Source organism: Pelobates fuscus, chromosome 7 (assembly GCF_036172605.1).
Source record: "Pelobates fuscus isolate aPelFus1 chromosome 7, aPelFus1.pri, whole genome shotgun sequence".
NCBI lineage: Eukaryota > Metazoa > Chordata > Amphibia > Anura > Pelobatidae > Pelobates > Pelobates fuscus.
Window position 1 is genome coordinate 69,081,486 of NC_086323.1, and position 23,552 is coordinate 69,105,037.

Here is a 23,552-nt window from a genome sequence, read left to right on the forward strand (position 1 = left end):
TTAGAAAAAGTAACCTGTCCTGCGACACATGGATACATGGTAAAAGACTGAGGCAGACTTTTTGTGAAGTACTGTACTTTAGAGGTCACATACACAAAAGGGTACTGTACAAAAAAAATGGCAATGTCAAAATAACTGAGCTCAAAGCAGCTGATCAGAAGTGAGCCGCACAGCTCAAACAATCTGTGCTCTTTCCGGGGGACAATACAACAGGGTTAAGCACTAAATGGATTCAGTATAATTAATGCAATACTAGACTTTCAGGCTGCACTTAATGACACTCCTCTGCTGCTGGTAATATTTTTACCAAGATTGGATTGAAAAAAAAAAAGGGAATTTTCTCGTCTATTGGTATAAACTAAAGCAATGTAAAAGCATAGCAAAAATTATAAAAAAAATAACAAAAATTAAAAATAAAAAGCTGCAATGTGGATTTGACCTCACATACCATTGAAAGCAATTAAAAGCAGATCAAGTTGTAGAAATGATCATGACATAATATGAAAACAATTTGCTTTCTTCTGTGATAATACCACGATTAATGATTACCAGAGTGACTGAAACATCTCTAGGGAGGGAGGGAAAGAAAACTGGACTATATAGAAAGTACAGAAATGTAAGATACACAATTCAAATTTTAACTCTTATTGAGCTTAAAGGCTATCACTCTCCAATGCGTGCATAAATTACATTAATCAGGGGTGCACAAATAATCCCAGAGGGTCTTTAATAAGAAATATGAATTCATTCACGTCCACTAAAAGCATTGATTCAACAATAGCTTCCATTCTCTAAAGACAGTTTCAAATGAATTACTCCAGGTCTTTTCTGTGTATTATCCCATGTACAGAAAAAATGGAAGTATGTTCCACTAGAAGACCATTTATTGAACGAAAACAGAGAAAATAGACGTTGCTTCAACATACATGGACATTTTTTCCAATTTTAAACGCATTTGTAGTTATGAGGAAAGCCTCTGAATTAAATTTTTATAGCAGGCAGAGGTACGCATTATTACTCTTATTACCTCTTTGTCTGTTTCTGTATCTGGGGTTCATTTAGTGTTTTGTATATATTCAATATATTCATGGGGAAAAATGTTAGGAGTAAAAAAAAAAAAAAAAAGCTTATCCAATGGGGGAAAGTCATTAAAGTGTCACTGACAATTATATGTCTGATGTTTCGGAGAACATTTGTCACAACTTATTAAATGGTGTCTGGAGCCTGTATGTGCAACATTTTTTTATGGAATAAGCAAGTAACCCCTTAGCTGCCGGAGGTGTAACTCCACCTCCAGCAGCATCACTAGCAGCCCCAGAAAAAAGTTCCAGACTGGCTAATAACAATTCTGTACAAAATTGGTGTCTGACATTAACGCGCACAGCATGCTGGTGCCAGACAGCCAATGGTAGCAATGCCTCTCCTCCCTGCTGCCCCTGTCCTCCCCTTCAGACAGGGGTAATGACATCAGCAGAGGAAGATCAGGCTGAGGGAGGACTTGGCCTCAGCACTGAAAAAAAGGCTACATTTAAGCTTTTCTTTTTGTAGTGTTTATGGGGGCATGACACAGACCCCACAGAAAGGGTTATTCTAACCAAAACCAAAAAAACTAAAGTACTGTTTTTTGTTTGAAGTAACATTTTAATTTGTTCTTTTTTGATCACTAACACAATCTTAGTTTTTAGTTTTTTTCTCCATTTTTTCAGGCAGAAAAGTGTTTTGTTTCACTTCTCTTCTTTTCACCACTCCAAATTTGGCAGACTTCTGAAATGTACATTACTGATAAAACTGGCAGAATTTACTAAAGAGAAAACTTCTTCAACACTTCTTCAATAGCTTTTAGAACACTTTAATAAATATGACCAAATAATGACGGGATTTAACTGTTGTATCTCAGAACACGTTGATAAATATCCAAACTAGAATTTCCTTCACTTCTGCAAACTTTTGTTACGGTCATCGTTTTAGTTGCAATTGTCTAGGTATAGTTTGTTTTAGATTTTATCATTTGATTTTATGTGAAGAACAGGATTTTCATCAAACTCTAAACCTAAGCCAGCAATGCTGAGTGATGAGCCTAGAACAGGAAGATCATTTCTATATGACTGCCCACTGCATTATACCTTATGGCAGACAAAGCTGTGTTAAAAAAAATAAAGTCTAGTATGAAAGGAACCTATGGAAAAGTGTGATGCAAATATGGATTTGTGACAATGCTGTACCTGGTATTCTGTAAATATTGCATTACAATCTGAGAGTTTAACCTTTATTGTGTCTGCAGCAAGTGTTATTTAACTCACCTCCAGTTACACTACGTTTCCACCTTGTTTGGTGGCTGTCATCCTTGCTGCCCTGTTGTGTATTTGTACCCCACCTCCTCTAGACTCTAAGCTAATTTGAGCAGGGCCCTCATCTACCTATTGTTCCTGTGTCACTGTGTAATTGTCTCTTTTATTGTAAATGTCTCCTCCTTTCATAACATTACAAAGCTCTGCCGAATTAGTTGGCGCTATATAAATACCAATAATAATAATAAATGTCTCTCTTAATTTGTACATTTTACAGACAAGACATTTGATAATTTACTTTCACCTCGAGTGAGTAGAAATTCCAGCCATTTACATATATATATACACATACATATATGGATACGTTGGTTAACATTCAATATTGTATTTTTATATATGCTGGCAACAAAATACTGGCCTTTAGAATGCCAGTAAAATTGAAAAATGTTCCAAAAGAACATTTGGCAATTTTAAGGTGATGAAAGAAATACTTGATATTGTAACATCACCGATTTATCATGAGCAATCAAAAGGGAACTTTAGTCTGCAGTCAGAAGGGTTTAGAACTGGGTTTGCTCATTATTTATTTGTCATTCGGCCTCTGACTATAATATTGGCGATTTTAGAATACTTTTTATTTTTATTAGAGAATATAAGCACATAAAACGTGTCTTAACTCCGTAATACTTTAAGGTACAATAATAAATAACGCATCAAGACTATAATACAGAAATATTTTAAGGATCAAGAGATATACATCGTCAAGAAAAAAAGTCTACTAGTGCGTCGTCATTTTAAAAAAACTGCAAGATCAAGGTCTTCGGTGTTAAAGAGGAATTCTCATCTTTTCATTTCAAACTGTTTTGTTTTACTTCAACCTAGTAAAAAGTACTGAAGATTTAAAGGAACACTTCATTGATTTTTTTTTCCAACTATTTAGGGAACATACCCCCAAAGAAAACATGCATCTATTCTTCCAAATTTTTATTTCTCCCCCCCCCCCCCCCCCCCAGTTTTCTTTGGGGTATATTGAAAAAAAAAATACTTGAAAAATCTGCAATCTTTGCAAACACTCATTAACAGCGTGATTGTGCATGCAATTACTGCTTTTCAATCATTCACTGTGAGCTATAATAGAGCCCACGCTCTAGCACGGCATGCATGCCACTTCCTTTAGCTCTATGGAGCTATCGGAAGCTGAAGAAAACATCCCTGGCTGTCTGAGTGGCAGTCAGGGTGGTGTTTCTGCCCCCAATTATACAAGTGTTTATTTGTACTATAAACTAAAGTGCTTGATGTTTCTGGAGTGTTCCTTTAAATGGAGTGAGGAGATCGACCAAATTCAGTGTAAGCAGGCCAAAACTCTTTCAACCCCCCTGCACAGCAGTATTCTGAAGATATTATGAGCACATTTGCATTGGGCTGCGGTTATAGGAAACTGTGTGCCAGAAATCAGGAAAAGGTAATTTACTAGCACCATATCTTATGCAAGGATCATAAGTTTTTTTTTTTTTGTTTTTTTTAAATTCTTTATTTATGTAGTGCAGTTGGTTACAGATAGTTAACAGACGCCACAACAGCGCTATGTAAGAGTTGCAAGAGTTAGATAGTGGCGTTACAGTTTGCACATTTTTATATATGTCTTTCAAGCTTGACCATACAGTTAGAACGTTAGAGTAAAAATGAATATAAATAGAACAATTAATGCTTAACTACGCTATTTTCACCATACCAATATAGGTGCAAATTATAACACGCATGCATACAGTGACACATCCCATTGGTGTATTCAAGAATATACATGAAAAGGCATAGCGAGGTTGAGGTGTCAAAAATGCTTCACTTTCCCATAGTGACATAGACCTCTGTATTAGCTATAAACAATTGTATAGTCATGAACTTAAACATGAGAACTGTGCTAGTAAGGGGTAGGCTATTACATAGTATTGTTAGCTAGGGAAACCACCAACGGCTATTTAGCTTAGCTCGCAGAGTGTAGGAACATGGTTAAATGGGCAGGGAGGCTATAGTGAGCAGTGGGATATTTGGTACCTTCACCCTATACCCAAGGCATGTAAGCAGGGATCAGGCCCGCGCAAACGGTAATAAGGGTCCACTGGGGTTCTACATCCCGCTGCAGTACACCCATTCTCGTGTTTGTAGGCTGCACTTCCCGTGGTAAGGCAAAGTCCTTGGGTCTGCCGGGGACCACGGTCTCCGCTGGTATGCGGCTCACGTGCTGCTCGCTGCCGCCGCTCGGGTCTCTGACCTGCTGAGAGTGTCTTCTCATGTTCTGGGGGTGCAGCAGTTTCCCCCTGTGCCATCTCGGTGGTCTGCGGTTGATGCTGGGTCTCGTGTGGGTGGGTGTCCTTCCTCCACTCTATCTCCGGTTTGGGCTGCTGTGAGAGGCTGTTGGGTATTTGGTGTGCCGTGTGTGGCTTTAGACGGCTGCCCCTTCGGTCTGTCGTGGCGGGACTGAGGGCACTTTGGGCAGGTAACGTCTTGCGGTTTGAGGGGTGTCTGTTTAACCCTTTCGTGTGTGGTTTCGTCGCCGTTGCTCGGACAACGTTTGTCGGCTGCGGGCGAGCAGTGCCCTTTCGTCGCTTCTGCCGCCTGGTTGTTTCGCTGATTCTCCGCTCCTGCGGCTTTCCTGCTTTACTAGGGCGCTCCGGCTGCCCGCGACAGGTAGCGGTGGCTGCTGTACGCACAGTTGCCATTTCGGGAGGGGTGTGAGTGGGTCTCCGCTTGGCGAGGCGGTCCCAGAAGGCCTGGCAGATCGCCTCGAACCTTGCATCGAAGGCCTCTATCCAGCTCTGTCCCATCAGGCTTGTTTGGTCGCTTTGGGGTTTCAAAGTGGCGGCCATCTTAGTTGGGCCGCGTAGCTTACAGGATTCTGTTTTTTCAGGCTTTATGGAGCCGGCTGAGCTGGCCCTGTGGGGACCGGGATAACCCCCACCGGTCCAAAGGGGGGGGGATAACGGTGCTCTGAGCGGTGTGTTGTGCGCCCCCCGGCAGGAGATCGGCCGCGTCTCACCACCGGTGGTCCGCCAGTTGCAGCAGGCCGCAGACGTGCTGTCCGTCTGACCCGGGCTCCCCACTGTTTGCTTGGCTGTGGGGTGTTGGTTTTAGAGTCGAAAAACGTATTTTGCTTTGTTTTGCTTTTTGTTTTTGCCAGATTTGTGCGGTTTTCATGTGTTTGTGGCTCATATAGTGAGGAGCTACAGGCAAACACGTCCAGCCATGTTGGAGATCAGGCCCCGCCCCCCCAAGGATCATAAGTTGTTATGGTTCTTGGACTATTTCATTAAAGTTTGCTAAGCACACAGATAATTATCGCTCCTCTGTATCATTTCTTATAGGGTGTCTTTCCTTTTCCCACTGTTGTGAAAGACATGTGATTCACAGTGTCGATATCATCCAGCGATATAATTAGAACAAGTTGTTGCTGTCTGCTTTTTCCTAAGTAACTATATTTCCATTTAGAAAGATTGCTTGTAGTATGTTTATTATTTATTTGATTTTTTGGGGGGAGTATTTGTCTTCAGGGCCGCCATCAGGGCATGACAACCATAACGGTTGTCATGGGCCCGACGGTCCTGGGGGGCCCAGACTGCTCAGGGAGTCCTGGACCCCACATTTTATTTGTGCACATATAGATAGCGATTATCGCTATCTATATGTTCACCTCGGGCCCCGGCTACCTGTAGAATGCAGACGGGGACCAGCCAGCACCATCTTAACTCTCCAGCTGCTCCTGCCCGTAACTCTCGCGAGCTCCGCGGCCGGCAGAGCGTTGTCATGGGTTACCATGGCAATGCTCTGTGCGGCAAACAGCACAGCTCGCGAGACTTACAGGCAGGAGCTGCTGGAGTGTTAAGATGTGCTCGTTGGTCCCCGTCTGCATTGTACAGCGGCTGGCTCCCTCCACTATACCACCGGACCACCAGGGATGCGATCTCCCCCCTCCCTGGCCAGGTAAGAAGCAGGGAGGGGGGAATAAAATGTAAATGCAACCAAAAAAGCTCCCCTCTCACCCCCCACCCCCCTATGCAGCACCCTATTTTACATACAGCCCCCACATTTACACAAACTAAAACCACAACACACACACACTGCATACACACACTAAAACCACAGCACACACACACTGCATACACACACTAAAACCACAACACACACACTGCATACACACACTAAAACCACAACACACACACACTGCATACACACACTAAAACCACAACACACACACACTGCATACACACACTAAAACCACAACACACACACACTGCATACACACACTAAAACCACAGCACACACACTAAAACCACAACACACACACACACTGCATACACACACTAAAACCACAGCACACACACACTGCATACACACACTAAAACCACAACACACACACTGCATACACACACTAAAACCACAACACACACACACTGCATACACACACTAAAACCACAGCACACACACACTGCATACACACACTAAAACCACAACACACACACTGCATACACACACTAAAACCACAACACACACGCTGCATACACACACTAAAACCACAGCACACACACACACTGCATACACACACTAAAACCACAACACACACACACTGCATACACACACTAAAACCACAACACACACACTGCATACACACACTAAAACCACAACACAAACACGCACTGCATTCACCATACACACACTAAAACCACAACACAAACACGCACTGCATTCACCATAAACACACTAAAACCACAACACAAACACACACTGCATTCAACATACACACACTAAAACCACAACACAAACACACACTGCATTTACCATACACACACACTAAAACCACAACAAAAACACACTGCATTCACCATACACACACTAAAACCACAACACAAACACACACTGCATTCACCATACACACACTAAAACCACAACACACACACACACACTGCATTCACCATACACACACTAAAACCACAACACACACACACACTGCATTCACCATACACACACTAAAACCACAACACAAACACACACTGCATTCACCATACACACACTAAAACCACAACACAAACACACACTGCATTCACCATACACACACTAAAACCACAACAGAAACACACACTGCATTCACCATACACACACTAAAACCACAACAAAAACACACTGCATTCACCATACACACACTAAAACCACAACACAAACACGCACTGCATTCACCATACACACACTAAAACCACAACACACACACATACACACACTAAAACCACAACACACACACACTGCATACACACACTAAAAGCACAACACACACACACGCATACACACACTAAAACCACAGCACACACACACTGCATACACACACTAAAACCACAACACACACACACTGCATACACACACTAAAACCACAACACACACGCTGCATACACACACTAAAACCACAGCACACACACTAAAACCACAACACACACACTGCATACGCACACTAAAACCACAACACACACACGCACTGCATTCACCATACACACACTAAAACCACAACACAAACACGCACTGCATTCACCATACACACACTAAAACCACAACACAAACACGCACTGCATTCACCATAAACACACTAAAACCACAACACAAACACACACTGCATTCAACATACACACACTAAAACCACAACACAAACACACTGCATTTACCATACACACACACTAAAACCACAACACACACACACACTGCATTCACCATACACACACTAAAACCACAACACAAACACTCTGCATTCACCACACAAACACACTCTTTATCTAAAACACACAAAACTACATTCATTATACAAATGTGCAATCTGTATCCATTTTACACACCACACAGGCCATCCTTGTGGGTGGACTCAGAATGGGCCCTCGGGGGCGGGCCCATGGGGCCCACACTTTGAACTGTGTCAGGGGCCCCGAAATTTCTGATGGCAGCCCTGTTTGTCTTACATGTAAGCATCAGTTGATGTCAATTAATATCAAACTTTTAATCATCTTTTAAACAAATGTAATCAACCTCTCTGAGTTCAATAGCTCCCTAAGAACCATAATGCCGACAACACAAGCAATTTCGAGTAATTTCCCAATTTTACTTCAACATTAGCATGCTCAACTTTGGGCAGCAATAACAGGCTGAAAGAGTTCATGTTGCAATTAGAAACAGACAACGTGGGAACTTGGGTACAGATCTGAGAGCCACATAAGTAATAGATTGTGCAAACATTATCGATGACACAGCCCCTTCCAGTGCACTGTAACACACAAAATACATGGACAAAGAATAAAACATACACGTAATATGACTATTGATTTCTTGTAATGGATGGAAAGCCACTTTCATACTTTAATATTTTTAAAGCTCAAATATATTTAGCAAAAAAAACAAAAAAACTATAAAAAAAAAACATAACATGTCCAATAAAATGTGTGCACTGCTTCAACCATACTATAATTTTGAGACAGTGCTTAAACAGAGTGCCTTGCGCCCAAAGAAAACAGAATGTATTTGCAGTCCAGGAATAGATCAAGGTATTCAGCTGTAAACACATCATGTACTGTCCAAACTTTGAGTGCCAGTAGACAATCAGGAAACTACTTATCTGCTTTTAACATGAGTTGGATTGATTTCTTTCCAAACCAAAAGGTCACTGAGTGTGTTAACTTTTGCAATGATGGTAAAGATAACCACTATCTGCTTTGTTTAAAACTCTGTTATTTAGTTGTTGCATTGCTAATCAGCAGCTAACCCATCTCCAGCTTTTAGAATGGTTTGATAATCTTTTTCGAAAGTATTCTGTTACAAGGAAAAGGAGGAGTTTGTGATGCTTAGTGAATGTCTCTGGAGTGCACAAGAACAATACTCTTACTCTGACAAAGACAAAAAGAGAGAAATCTGGACATGGGTTGTTTATAACAAAAGACTATTTTTCATGCAAGAAGATTGTACAAAGGGTATATTACTTTACACAGGAAAAAGTGACACAGCAATGACAGATCGGGGATTTCTAAAAAAAACAGTTGAATAGAAGAGACAAAAAGTAATTGTTTTGCCTAAAAGTGCACAAGAATTAAAAAAAAAATACAAGTTTAAATGGCATATTGCCATAGCACTAAAAATAAAAATGTCTAGATCCTTTATGCACTGGAAAAGAATAATTCACTAAATTAGTGTCCTATAAAGCACTGATGCAAAAAAAAAAAAAAAAAGTTTGAAATTTGCTTATTAAAAGTGGAGACTTTTAGTATATAGATCCCAATAAACAGATATTTTTCAACAGTGATGACTGCAGGGACCAGGAAATGGACGTGCTCTCTCAGGAAATCCTGGTCCTCCCACTGAAAGCCTATGGGAGAGCTAAATAGCAGCATGCACGTAAGCCTGTTGCCAGCTTTTCATTCAATAAAACGTATACTTTAGTCTTCGTTAATGTTACGGAAACACATATATTAAAAAAAATATAGCAAGCTTTGCCTTCTCTCCTCCAGAGTACACATGCTGAAGTTCAAAAAGCAATTCCTGTGCTGATTTGTCATACACGCCAGGTAACATTTTAAACATGTTCGGTTAATTCTCTCCCATAACTTTAATTTGACATAGTCTTATCGAAATCAGATCAGGAGTAAACTTTGAAGAATTTAGATGCATGTTGGATTTTTTTTTTGGTAGTTTTTTTTAGGAAGACCCAAATTATAACATTAAAGGATCACTATAGTGTCACAATCTTGTTTTTCTGACACTATGTAACCCTTAGGTCCCCCCCCCCCCCCACTTACTTTAATCCAGTGCCGGGCTCCCTTGGCGTCGGTGACCTCTTCTCCCACTCTGACATCACTTCCCGACTGGAGCCGAATGCGGATGCGCAGCCAGAGCCGTGCGCGCATTAAAAATGCCCGTAGGAAAGCATTTCTGAATGCGATTTTCGAATTCAGCGTCGCAGAAGCGCCTCTAGCGGCTGTCAGGAAGACAGCCACTAGAGGATGGATTAACCCTACAATGTAAACATAGCAGTTTCTTTGAAACTGCTATGTTAACATCTGAAGGGTTTAAACCTGGGGGACCTGGCACCCAGACCACTTCATTGAGCTGAAGTGGTCTGGGTGACTATAGTGGTCCTTTAAATGGACATCCATAACTTTGAGACAATTGTCTTATTCAAAAACATTAGCTATGAACAGGGTTGAAGTCAGAAATCTTGGGACCCCTTAAGCAGCTCAAGGCCATCACCGAGTCTGCCCACAAGGATGCCGTGTGTGTAGTAGATACAGTATGTGTACAGTGGATGCATAGATTGTGTGTCAGTTGATGCAGTATGTATAGTGGATGCAGTTTGTGTGTGTATAGTGGATAGAAACATAGAAACATAGAATGTGACTGCAGATAAGAACCATTCGGGCCATCTAGTCTGCCCAAGTGCAGTTTGTGTGTGTTTATTGCGGATGCAGTGTGTGTATAGGCGATGCAAATGTTTTGTATAGTGGGTGCAAAGGGTGTGGATAATGGATGCAGTGTGTATGTAGTGGATGAAGTGGGTGCAGTGGATGCAGTGTGTTTGTGTAGTTAATGCAGTGTGTGCTTGTATGGTGGATGCAGTGTGTGTATAGTCAATGCAAATGTTTTGTATAGTGGGTGCAAAGGGTGTGGATAATGGATGCAGTGTGTGTGTAGTGGATGAAGTTTGTGTATAGAGGATGCAGTGGGTGTAGTGGATGCAGTGTGTTTGTGTAGTTAATGCAGTGTGTGCTTGTATGGTGGATGCAGTGTGTGTAGTGGATGCAAAGTGTGTAAATTGGACTAGAGTGTATGCATAGTAGATGGAGTGTGTGTAGTGGATGCAATGTGTGTAAATTGGATTAGTGTGTGAGGGGGTAGATAATGGCTGCATTCTGAGGGCAAAATGTTTAATGTGTTTTTTTAAATTAAAAAATAAATACAATTTTACCACTCCCTGCCTATAATCGGTGTGTAGGGAAGAGGGGGCCCAACAAACACCACCTTCAGCTTCCGGCAGGTCCTCTCCCTCTCTCACGAGCCCAGCATGTGTGGTAACCCGTGGCTACATTTTTAAAGCTGGGCTTGCAAGAGTTGAAGAGAGGACCTGCCGGAAGCTGAAGGTGGCATTTGCTTACTTGGATCCGGTGTCAATGGTGTTTTCAATGAGATGGGAAGGTAGTGAAGATGCAGCAAATTGTTCTTGTGGGGTAAATGAATACAATATTTGTGCACAAACCAATGAGGGTTCACTGCAATAGCTTGTATCGTAATTCAGGGGTAATTCAAGAACCATAAAGCCAGACGTGCATTTTTTTAGGAGTCAAGATGAAGTTTTAAAAGAAGGAAAAAAGTAGAGTTCTATAAAATCTCTAAAAGCAAATCATAAACATGTTTGGGAGACGGGGGGGTCTTTTGCCTACAGAATTTTATCACACACTTAAGTATATCATTAAATTATTAAAGTCTTAAAGCAAATTAACATGCAAAACAGGATTTAATGTATTGCTAGAAATGTTTATAGTTAAATAAACAAGTCTCCCATGAATGATATTAACATGGCAACAGGCTTTTGATGGAAACCCACCTTTACGAAAATAGCTCAAAACATTAGCAGTCAATAAAATCTATTTTCTTTTTCTTACAGTCATAATGAAATTCTTTCCTACCCTCCCTCTGTGAACCTTGTTTAAATGAGTAATTATTCTTCACTTATGAAACTGCTGTAGTCAGCATCATAATGACAGAAAAATGCAATCTCTATAAGATAGAACTTAAATATGCATCGCATGGGTGAAAGAATTTGAACTTAAATATTTGTTTATAACAATTGTGGCCTGTAGCCTGCGGCAGAAATGATAATTTGTACCACATTGTTTTGAATAATGTACTGTTCGAAGATCCATTTATCTTAACCCTACAAGAGCTGAGATCTTGAGTTATGTAGAGTTCTCTAAAAACAATGCAGGATATTCTATCTGTAACCGGGGAAAACATAGCTTATACAGTGGCGTATGAGAACAATGGAAGAAGCCAATAGGTTTGTTACAGGAAACATTGCTGTGCAGATTATATGGTAAATCATACTCACATGTTTTTCATTTTGACAGAGGTCTTCCACTGCACATTTCAGATTTACGATGTGCACCTCTTGTGGATGGCTTTCTGTTCCTTTACTCGCACAACCAGACAAAACCGTAAAACTTTCCAGTAATGCTTGGACTGGGTGAGATTCCGTTACCGGTGACAGCACACAGAGCATTTCAGGTATCGGACCTAGCAGAAACACAGAGAAATTATTACATTTACAGTGGGCACACTCTCCGATATCTACACTAAGGCAGGGCTGTCAAAAAGGTAGATGCCCAGATGTTGTGGAACTACAAATCCCATGATGCTTTGCATCCTTTAGAATGCTTTGGAATGGCAAAGCATCATGGAAGCTGTAGCTTTAAAACACCAGGGGATCTACCTTTTGGGCACCCTTGCTCTAAGATGTATGTCAATAGAATAACAATGAGTCTTTCAATACCAACATAGCAAATTATTATATAAGGGGCAGTAGTACTCGCACACACAAAAAAAGAATACTGAGAGAAGTTCAGACTTTTATGTAAAATGTAGAAAAAACTCTTGGAGAAATCAGGTATTAAGCGCAGAAAAAAAAAACTTAAGAGTTAATACATAACTGACGCGTTTTAATTCATAGTTTTATTCTGGATGGCTTGTTAGTGTTTTGTAAAAACCACAATGCGTCTACAATTCAAATAATGATCACTAGTCACAAAATGCTCCTTCTGATTTGAATTACTCCACTTTTAGGATTGTAGAACAACATCATTACTCTACATTATGGCCAATTCTACAGACCCCCGGGGATTTGGATTTTCTTTATAATTCTCCTAGTTAACTTTATATGGTGTTCAAATTCTAAGAACTCATAACATAAGTTTTCCTATTAGTGTATAATGCTGCAATTAATTCGCACAACTGCTCTTTTGGAAGTATTCACGTTCAAACTGTGTTTACAACTCATTCTATAAATAATGAATCTTGTTAAGATCTGTCATAGTCTTCTTGATAATTATGCAGATTTCTGGGAAGACATGTGAACTAGAATGATGTATGGTTGGTTAGAAACCTTTTGCAAAGCATTACACTCTGCTAGATTGCAACATCATAAGATGCTTTGAAAAATTCTTGGAAAACTAAATAAAAAGGTTATGTCACCACAGCTTTACTGTAACTCTATCTCAATAAAAAATTAGGTTAACAAAGGGACAAAATGTATTGTTTCTCTGTTTCATCTATTAAATAAGCTCTGTAACCTCACCAAAAACAGTGTACTTCATAAATATTGCAAACGGATAATGGACTATGGGGCCTCTACATACTCTTTATGAAATACTCACAGTGACTGTGTTAGAATTTCATTGAAATTTCAAGGCAGTCAAAAGATATCATAAGACAAATTAGGGACTAGTTTGTGTTATGGTAAAGCCTGTGGGTTGACAAAACTTGACAAAAGGCAGAGCTTCCATCAAGTTTTGTCAATTCCGAAGCGGTTGTCACGGAATTGTTATTCAGTTTACAGAGAGACAACTATGGTCACATTCTCGCATTTGCAAACGCGCCAAATTTAGCACTGACACGACTCCTGGCAGAGAAATTGTCAGAACCTGAAGAAAGAAGATGGTGGGCCTCTTCCCCCCAAGTGGGAATGTTACATTGGGGGTCTTTTCAAAGGGGGAACAGCACCAGCGCCTATTCTAACAGCAAACACAGCTGAAACAGCAACAGTAAGGAGAATCCTTCTCTAAGTAGTCATTGTGCCTTTTGTTTTTTTACATGTGGTGATCGCCATGATGGTGAAATTACATGGTGATTTCAATTGTTGTGTTACAAGATTTCCAATACAAGATCGAGTGTGATATATTCCGTTTATTATTATAAACATTTATATAGCACTAGCATATTCTGCAGTGCTTTACAGTTATACAGTGGGGATATAGCAGAAAGTGATTGACAGGCAAATGTTGACAGATACAAGAGCTGATAATTTCCCTGCTCAAAAAGAGCTTACAATCTAAGATCGATTTTTTCTTTTCGGACGGTTTTCAAAGCAGATGCAAACGATCCGAGGATGCTTTTAGTAGACCTAAAAACCTAGAACTGAAAGAGGAAATAGAAGGTAATAAATGAGATCAGCAATCCCCTAACACTAGGGTGAACAGATGTCCTCTTTAATGCAGGATGGTGATGAAAAATGTATACCAGAGGGCCATATTAAAATAATGCTTCCCTGGAGAGTTATATAAGCCATACCTTAAAGTTAAAGAAAAGCTGGTCACCTTACCTAACACAGCTCAGCACAATACTACTTCGACTAAAACAGCTGAATGTAATATTACACACACATACACATCATATACATATATAATGTATATTTGAATGGCTGTATTAGTCCAGTAGACAAGATGCTAAAATACCAGAGTATTGCAGTATGCAATGATACCTTTTTTTAAAAGATTTTGTATTTATGGTTTTTGATAAGACAGTCATACAGAAAGGAAAAGCAATGAATTATCGATACACGGTCATAACTTCAGTCAAGTTGTTTGTTAACTTGACACAATAGATACAGTTTTCATCAGCATGTCAATACCATTGTTATTATTATTATTATTATTATTGCCATTTATATAGCGCCAACAGATTCCGTAGCGCTTTACAATATTACGAGAGGGGGATTTAACTATAAATAGGACAATTACAAAAAACTTACGGGAACAATAGGTTGAACAGGACCCTGCTCAATCGAGCTTCCATTCTATAGGCTGTGTGGTCTGGTGTTCAGTGGAAGTCTCTCAGGTAGTGAGAGAGCTAGGTCCACCTGCCCCGGCTCCTTCATGGACTGTAGGAGTGGCCAGGGTATTGGATCTTAGGTGAAATCAGGTACCAGGTTGGTTCAGGAAGGTAATGCCATCTGACTGTACTGTTTGCAAGGAAAGCGTGCCGTCATTTTATTGGTCGATTGACTTTTGACTGTTGAGGGGGAACCCCGATGTGGGTTCGCCTGTTTCAGGGAGTGCGTATGTGTGGGTGTATGTTAGAGGTGGGTTCCTCTTGTAGTCTGTCAGTGGGGTGAGATCAGAAGAGAAGGGAGAGAAATAGAAATCAGGGAGAGAGTAAGGCGAATGGAAAGAAAGAAAGGAAGAGGTGGGGAAGAAGGAGAGGAATGGAGAAGAGATAGGTAGAGAAAGGTAGGGAGAAAAAGGGTAGAGAGGGATGGGGAGAGTGAGAAAAAGAGGGGGAGAGACTCCACTTGCCATTAGAGCCCCCAGACCCGGTGGGGAGGTGGGGAAGAGGGGGAGAGAGGGAGTAATGGGGTGGTTGGCATCCGTCTTACTGGTTGGGTACACAGTGATCATGGATGTTGTAGGCACATGAGGGTAGTGTGAGCCTACCATGGGAGAGCGGTGTTGCCCTCCAGCCAGGGATCCCAGATTTTATGGCAAGGATACCTTTTATTATTGGACTAACATAATATTTAAAAGACAAGTTTTCAAGTTTCCTTTATTCCTCAGGTCTGAATCATGGAGAAATGTCAATAAGGGTTACAGAGACTGAGTTTTAAGAGACATCACTACCTCAGTACTGATCTGGTGCAGGAATATCTATGCTGAGCATTAGTATGGTTACAATATGGCACTGAAGACATTCGCACTTCCAGTCACCACAGCGATTCCGAGAAACAGGTATGGGAAGTTCATGGCACACACGTAAACAGAGAAAGAAATATTCAGTAACATGTTGAACTGTTAGCAATGCGTAGTGAGTTTAAAACTTTAGATAATGTTTTCAAATGGACTATTTTGGCCCAAAAGTGGAAATTCCCTTTTACTCGCTGCTTTCCTATAAGGCTTCCCCGCCATGTGACCGAGCTTTACTAGTGTCAGTGTAGCAGAAGCGCCACTAGAGGTGGACTTAGCCGTGCAATGCAAACATGGCAATTTATCAAAAACTGTAATGTTATACATTACAGGGTTAAAAGGTTAGGGACACTGCACCAAGACCACGTCATAAAGATGTAGTGGTGTATGGATGGATTCCGTGTCTCTTTAAACACTTTTTTAAACACTTTTTTACACTTTAAACTTTGACTACCGTTTTTTTCTATTCACTATCGAAGCAATTCCACACAGCTTCAAAATGTTAATGTGGGGATACTTGTATGTGTTTATGTTGGTAAGTACAGAACATCCTGGCCCTCACAGTTTGATTATATTTCTAGAGTTACTCATATTTTGTGTACCAGCTAGAGGGAGAGTAGGAGGTTTTGAAACTGGTCGAGAAAGTGTTTATTTCAACTGCTGGTGATGCTTGCTATTGAAGCCAATGGATATAACTTTATTCTGACATTCAGCAAAACCGCCTTTTAAAACAATATAGACATATATGTGATGCAAATTAATTTGAATTCCAGAGATAGCTAGAAGTGGGCACCACTGACTTTCATGAGGTCTAACAAGCACACCTCACAGCAGTTGTAGTGCCTACCTTGTAAGAACACTGACAGAAAATAAGACTGTGTGAAATATTGTGTAAATGAAGATAAAATTAAGAAGGACAATGAAAATCATCTATAACTCATGTCAATCGTTATGTGATGCTGCGTTTTCTCTCTTTTAAATGTATGTTAAATATTTGGCATTTGACATCATGGCCAAAGGTCAGTCTTGGTACAGCCAGGGAACACATTACATTGAAGGGAGGGTAACAAGGGTACTTGTACTTCTATTGCCCTTACTAGTTCAATGACAGAAATGGGCAGAGCTAATAATTATAATTAACAGGAAGTCAAAAGGGAGCAACACAAAGTACTGTGGATCTCTACACTTAATTTTATTTTGAAAACCTCACAAACACATATTTGTATGAGCAGACATAATATTACATGTCCTCAGACGTGACATTTCCCCTTTAAGTTAATTTTAAACACACTTCTGTGCATAAATAAAAAACAAAAGGCACCAATGGGACATAGACAAACATGCAATAAGTAGCAAAGAATGGGTTTTTTTATGCAATTAATTTCAATACATCATTGGCACTTTATAGGAAACATACAAGCATCGACCTATAGCACAAACTGAGCCCTCAAGATGGCTTGTAAACATGGTGCAATATACATCTGGATCTCTCTCCTATGGTAGAAAACTTTAATTTAATTCACTTGCAATGGAAGGAGGCTGCTGGAGTATATTGCAATACCCCCCTCCCTCCCCAAAGCAGAAATCTTAAAAACATGTTACAAAAATTCACCTCCCAGGACAAATACCTTTACAGTTATACAAATATATTTGCATTGTTTACTAAGGAAGATGAAGAAAGAACGACTTCTCTTACAACAGTTTTTCATCTCCAGCTATCGATGGGTTAAAACCAGAGAACATGTACCGGGCACCAGGCTGAGTAAGTGTAAAGATCTGTAAGTGTGCAGGTCATTTACAATGAAGGCTGCTTGACAGATACTTGAATAGAGGAGAGGGTGTCTAAGACAAATGTGTCACTGAATTATGAAGTCTGATTAAAAGTCATCAGTACCACAAATACCACATGCCGATTTAAAACAAACCCACAAAAAGAAAAATACAGCAGAGTCCAAAATACTGTAAATTTACATTAGTATAAACCATTTAACGTAAATTGGTGCTTAAAGCATTTTTTTCTGTTACTTTCATTGTCCGTCCATTTCTCAGGACTTTGAAAACAAGTCGGAAGATTGAAGAATAAATGTTCTTTATGCCTCACAACAATTCGCTTGTTTTGTGCTACAGCCTAGATACGGAAAAAGCCAAGAGGTTTGCATAATATCAATTTTCAATCATTTCAAAAAGGAATAAAATGGAAAAGCTGAAGAATAGTAACTAAAAGATTTTACCTAGCATAATTCTGGTATATGTATTAATCTGAATATATTTCCACTGTGTATTTAATAACATTCAATCACCAGTAACATAGAAACACAGAATGTGACGGCAGATAAGAACCATTCGACCCATCTAGTCTGCCCGAGTTTCTAAATACTTTCATTAGTCCCTGGCCTTATCTTATAGTTAGGATAGCCTTATTCCTATCCCACTCATGCTTAAACTCCTTTACTGTGTTAACCTCTACCACTTCAACTGGAAGGCTATTCCATGCATCCACTACCCTCTCAGTAAATATACTATAATACTTCCTGAAATTTTGTTTAAACCTTTGCCCCTCTAATTTAAGACTATGTCCTTCTGCTGTGGTAGTTTGTCTTCTTTTAAATATAGAGTTGGGATAATGTCTAAATTTATAAAGAAAATCTACAATCTAAACATACATAAAATCTACATCTGCCATCTTTATAGTAGCCTTTAAAGTAAGAATAATACTATTTTCACCTTCAATGGCACAGGTCTGTTCATTTATAAGTTAATCAGTAACTTAAGGGGAGGAGGGTTAAATATACACTCAAGCACCATAACCACTAACGCTTGTGTAGCTGTTGTGCAAGAACGTTATTGGTACAACACGCTTGGATTCGGCAAACTAGGCAACTCACTGGCACTGTAGGCTCAGCCTTTTTTTTGGCTCTGATGATTTAATGATGAATCTAACTTCCTCATAACTCTTACCAATACCATATCTTGACTGTCACCAAGGGGACATGCATGGGTGAAGTAAAATAAAGCTTTGTGCCATCACAGGAATGGATCCCCCGAATTCCTAATGTAAACATCAATAATTGTAAAAAATGCTTTCTGATAATACAACAGGTACAAAAATATATTCTCTAAGAAATACTATTGTATTACTAGATCATTTCACTAAACCGTGGATAAAGCGTAGTAAGGCTACTTAGAAACACTTGTCCTTCCAGAATTGTAAGCAAGCTCCACATACCTGAGCAGCTTGGCACAAAGGCATTAAAGGGACACTCCAGATACATAAAGCATTTCAGCTTGCTGAGGTGCTTTCTGTGTGAAGGGTGTCCTCTTTTCTTTAAAATTTTTCAAAAAGTGCATAGATCAATAGAAACAGGCTTTTTTTTTAAATAAAATAACCTTGTTACAACCCCCTCCCCCACCCCACTGTCAATCAGACCACCTGTCCTGTTACTTCCTGGTTTGTTTGTTTTTTAGCTCAGTGGAAAAGCAATTGCCCAGAGCACCTGTGTTGCAAAGACTTATCTTTGAGATGCATTGGGAGGTCTGTGACTGGACAGCCACAGAAAGTCTGTGCTTGTGAAGACGGTGCAAAAATCTCAGACTAGGGGTGCTCAAAAGGTAGATATTCAGATGTCGTTGTACTAAATCGCCAATGATGATTTGCATGCCATTAGAATGCTTTTAGAATGACAAAGCATCATAAAAGCTGTAGTTTGAAAACTTCTGGGGATCTACTTTTTGCCCCCCTGATTTAGACATCTGCAGCTTTTGTAAACTGTTTGAGATATACCCCAAATTTAAAAAATGCATAATGCCAAACATATTTTCATTGGGGGTATACCTATTAAATATTCATTTATTTTTCATTTTTGTATTTCTTCTTTTTTTATTCTTTAAGCAGAGGAGTGTCCCTTTAACAATGTTTGAACAGAGAACAATTTTCTCAAATTGGATAAATTTTGAATCAATCAAATTGTATATTCCCACTGATCACTCCAGTGCTTTGGTAAGTACCGTAATAAGTTCATAATAAATTAAACATTTACTAGACTGTAGAAATAGAATTATTTTTCTAACGGGATTCAAACTGATATTTTCTTTGTTGTTTTAAGTCCTACAATATAGATAATACTATTGCCCAATTCAAATACACTTTACGTCAACTTTACGTAGATGAAGGTGAACGTTGCTCTTCGGGGATTTAATCATGTGATTTTGAAATTTGAACAGGTACATCAGTTATTGTAACAACTGAGTTATTTCATTGGTTATATGATTTTACCTTGCAGAAAATGCATATTTAACCCATTAAGCAAAATCTGAAACTTCCAAGGAGAGAGAAGATATTGTACATTTCTTGGTATGTCCAATTTTACTAGTAGTGCAGAATATTTTCTGTGCGATGTATTCTTGTAAAGCTGAATATACACTGTTGAAACAATACACACAAGACGTACTATTATAAATGATCCATGAACAAGTCAATCAGGAATCACAAAAGAAAACAAATACTAACCCAATACTAAGGCTTTTATGCATCAGAAGTGCTCCTTATAAGACAAGCACATGGTCTTTAGGTAGGTACATCTTAATTTGCAGTGGTTTGACAAAAATTCTGCTGCCATAAAACACACACATTATTTCGAAAATTGTTACAGTAAATAATTTAAAATAAAAAACGGCGAATTTTCCATAAAATAGGAATCGCACAAGATCTTTAGCGAAACAAAAATTACAGCCATTGGAAAAAAGAAAAGGATCATCATCACGTTATAACTATGCTATCACAAAAGCCTATATACTAATATATCTATTTACCCTTGAAGAGTTTTACCCTTGTTGTATAGACGTTAGGTACCTACTCTGAATTCTTTAGAACTTATCTCCGTGAGCCTGTCAAACAAACGTTATCACTAGTGGAATACATTAGTATAGTAAGTAAATAAGAACTGGTCATGTACTTCTGTGCAAAGTATTAAGAAAAAAGTGCAAATACTTCATTTAAAGGCAATCAGTAAAAGCAATCTGTCATTCACTGCACTAAGTATTTGTCATCTGCTCTCCTGCTGGGTTCTCTCATAAATCAAAACTGTTATTTTTTTCCTCAGCATACAGCAACAGAAGAGGCCTCTTAAATGCAATAAACATAGGATTCCATGACAGGGAGGGAGCCAGTAAGCCCAAAGAGACTCTATGCTGCAATTTATACACTGGCCTATAAAAAATGTTTGTACCTTCCTAATAAAACTTCTCTACGGCTACAACAATAAAAACAGTATGCAGGCCCCCTTTGGTTATCCTCCTGGGATTCTTTCTTTTTTTTTACTTCATGTACATGTTAACACCCACCCTTTGCGTGTTTCCCTTCCATGACCTTCCCAATTTCACCATTTTCTGTTCCTGTGCTCCTTTTACCCACTTACTAATACTTTGCTGATTTTTATTTTCTTATTATACCTGACCATTTTTTTTCTTTTGGTTTTCCCTCCAAATCTTACATTGTGAGATTTGCACGGGTTTTTCTCCTACTGTACCCACTCTATCTGTTGTTGTCCCCCCCCCCCCCCGAACCCCGCCACAGTATGTATGTCTGCTACTCAACGTTCTATAACCCTCACACTGTGGATATCTCTGTGTGAGCATGGCAGCAGGAGGCAGCGTGCAAATCCATGTGCATGAACCTGATTAGTGAGACTCCTGTGCTTACATAAGCATGCCACCCCTTTGATAGGGATGACACAGGGAATAATATTGGCGTGAGTACAGTTAACATTTGTATATGGAGTTTTATAAATCTAACAGAAATGGAAGTTGCGCACCTGAGTTATATTAGTAATCTGCGAAGTTAGAAAAATAAAACAAAAACAAAAAATTAATTATACGGCATAATGACAATCTAAATATACAGGCACTCTCTATGCTTTTACTATCTGTGAATCTCTGTTTGCTTTGCACCTTTTACACGTGGTGAATGTCCTTGGGCCTTCTATCTAAACTTTTTCAATAAAAAGAGATTGAACGAGTGTCATTGCTGGAGGAATCTTTAGATCTGCTCTAAACCATGTGTAGCTTTCATTTGTGATTGTGAAATGACCTAGATGGATTGCTTTACGTTCTGTTCAAATGTTGTCACCATCCTAATATTCCATCTACTGATCTTAAAGTGCTGTAAAATGTTGGCAAACAATAACAATAATAAGGCAAACGCTTCATAGAAGGATGACTAACTCCAGCTCTGGAGAGGCATGTGATAATGACCCAATTCTCTCTTAAAGGGACACTGTTGGTTCTGTGGAAATTATACAATTGAATAAAGAGGTTTTTTTTTGGGGGGGGGGGGGGGGGTGAGGGGGGGGTTATAACTTGTATTAACTTTTTTTATATGATGCCCTATTTTCTATTACATTTATATAAAAAAAAAAAATTGCAGATTACACCACAATCTAATTCAGGCACAGCCAGGACAAACAATACAAATTAGTAGGTGAAACAGAAAAAAACTTAATTTCTCTTTGTCTGTGTATGCTTTCTCGATATTGATTCTCTACAATGACTGGCAGAGAGTTAAAATGGAGACACCCAGTTGCAAATTAAGTAGTGATACTTTTTACATTTTAGTTTATTTTTCACACCTCAAAAATACACATTTGTTAAATATAGGGGAAAAATATGTACTATCGTAAGTAAATATGATAGGACAAACCCTTGGGATTGTTGGGGTTTAATTTCCCCTTAAATCATTTTGCTATCTCAATTTCTGAATATCAGGGAATATCCGCAAATGTGTACCTTGAAGGTGCAGAAACTGTTTATATTGACTATACTGCAATGATGATAACATTCTTATCCTGTATGGCACTGACCTACGGGATTGGCAATTTCAATAAAGTTCCTAAAAAATATTGGCCCTAGGAGAAACAAGAGTAAAAACCAAAAGATCACTAAAATGTCAAAGTTCAATTACAAAGTTACAACAGAATTACACAATAATTCCATTACAGCGAATGCCAAAACACCACCATGCAGGCTTTGAACGCCAAAACTTGCCTTTAACTGCACATATAATGATTTGAATTCTGTGCACATAATCTGCAAAGGAGTCTCTTACCATTTGTTTAAACAGATTCAGAAAAATAAATATCTGATGGAAATTTTAATTTGGACAACTCCACAACCAGGAGTACAAGTACACGAGATATTTTTTATTCCTTTTAAGCTTTTAGGGATCTTATTTTTCCTCCTTAGATAAATTGTTTAGAATTTCTGCCACATCTATGTAACAGATTGTTCTGAATCATGCAACCCTAGCACAACTCGACTCCACATCAACTTGTGTGATAAAGTGTGTGCAGATGTTCAACACATGCACACGCAACAAAGCAAGGGTTCTAAGAAACAAGGAAAGACACATCATTTTACAATCCAAAGGAAATATAGTGGATTCCTTTCCAAAGCACCTCTGATCTTGGAACCATTTTCTTATAACAAAATGTCCTTGGGTCCCGTGGAATGCTTAAATTATCTCATGCCCAAT

The 23,552-nt window shown here is 39.2% G+C and overlaps 1 protein-coding gene across 2 annotated transcripts in view; it reads right to left on the bottom strand.

The window, feature by feature from the left end:
- TGFBR3 (transforming growth factor beta receptor 3) overlaps positions 1–23,552 on the bottom strand; it is a 201,530-nt gene that overhangs the window by 129,822 nt on the left and 48,156 nt on the right. For both annotated transcript variants that reach the window (XM_063428390.1, XM_063428389.1), the window contains exon 3: positions 12,406–12,590. In XM_063428390.1, coding sequence (XP_063284460.1) covers positions 12,406–12,590 — 185 coding nt within the window. The remainder of the gene's footprint in view (positions 1–12,405; positions 12,591–23,552) is intronic.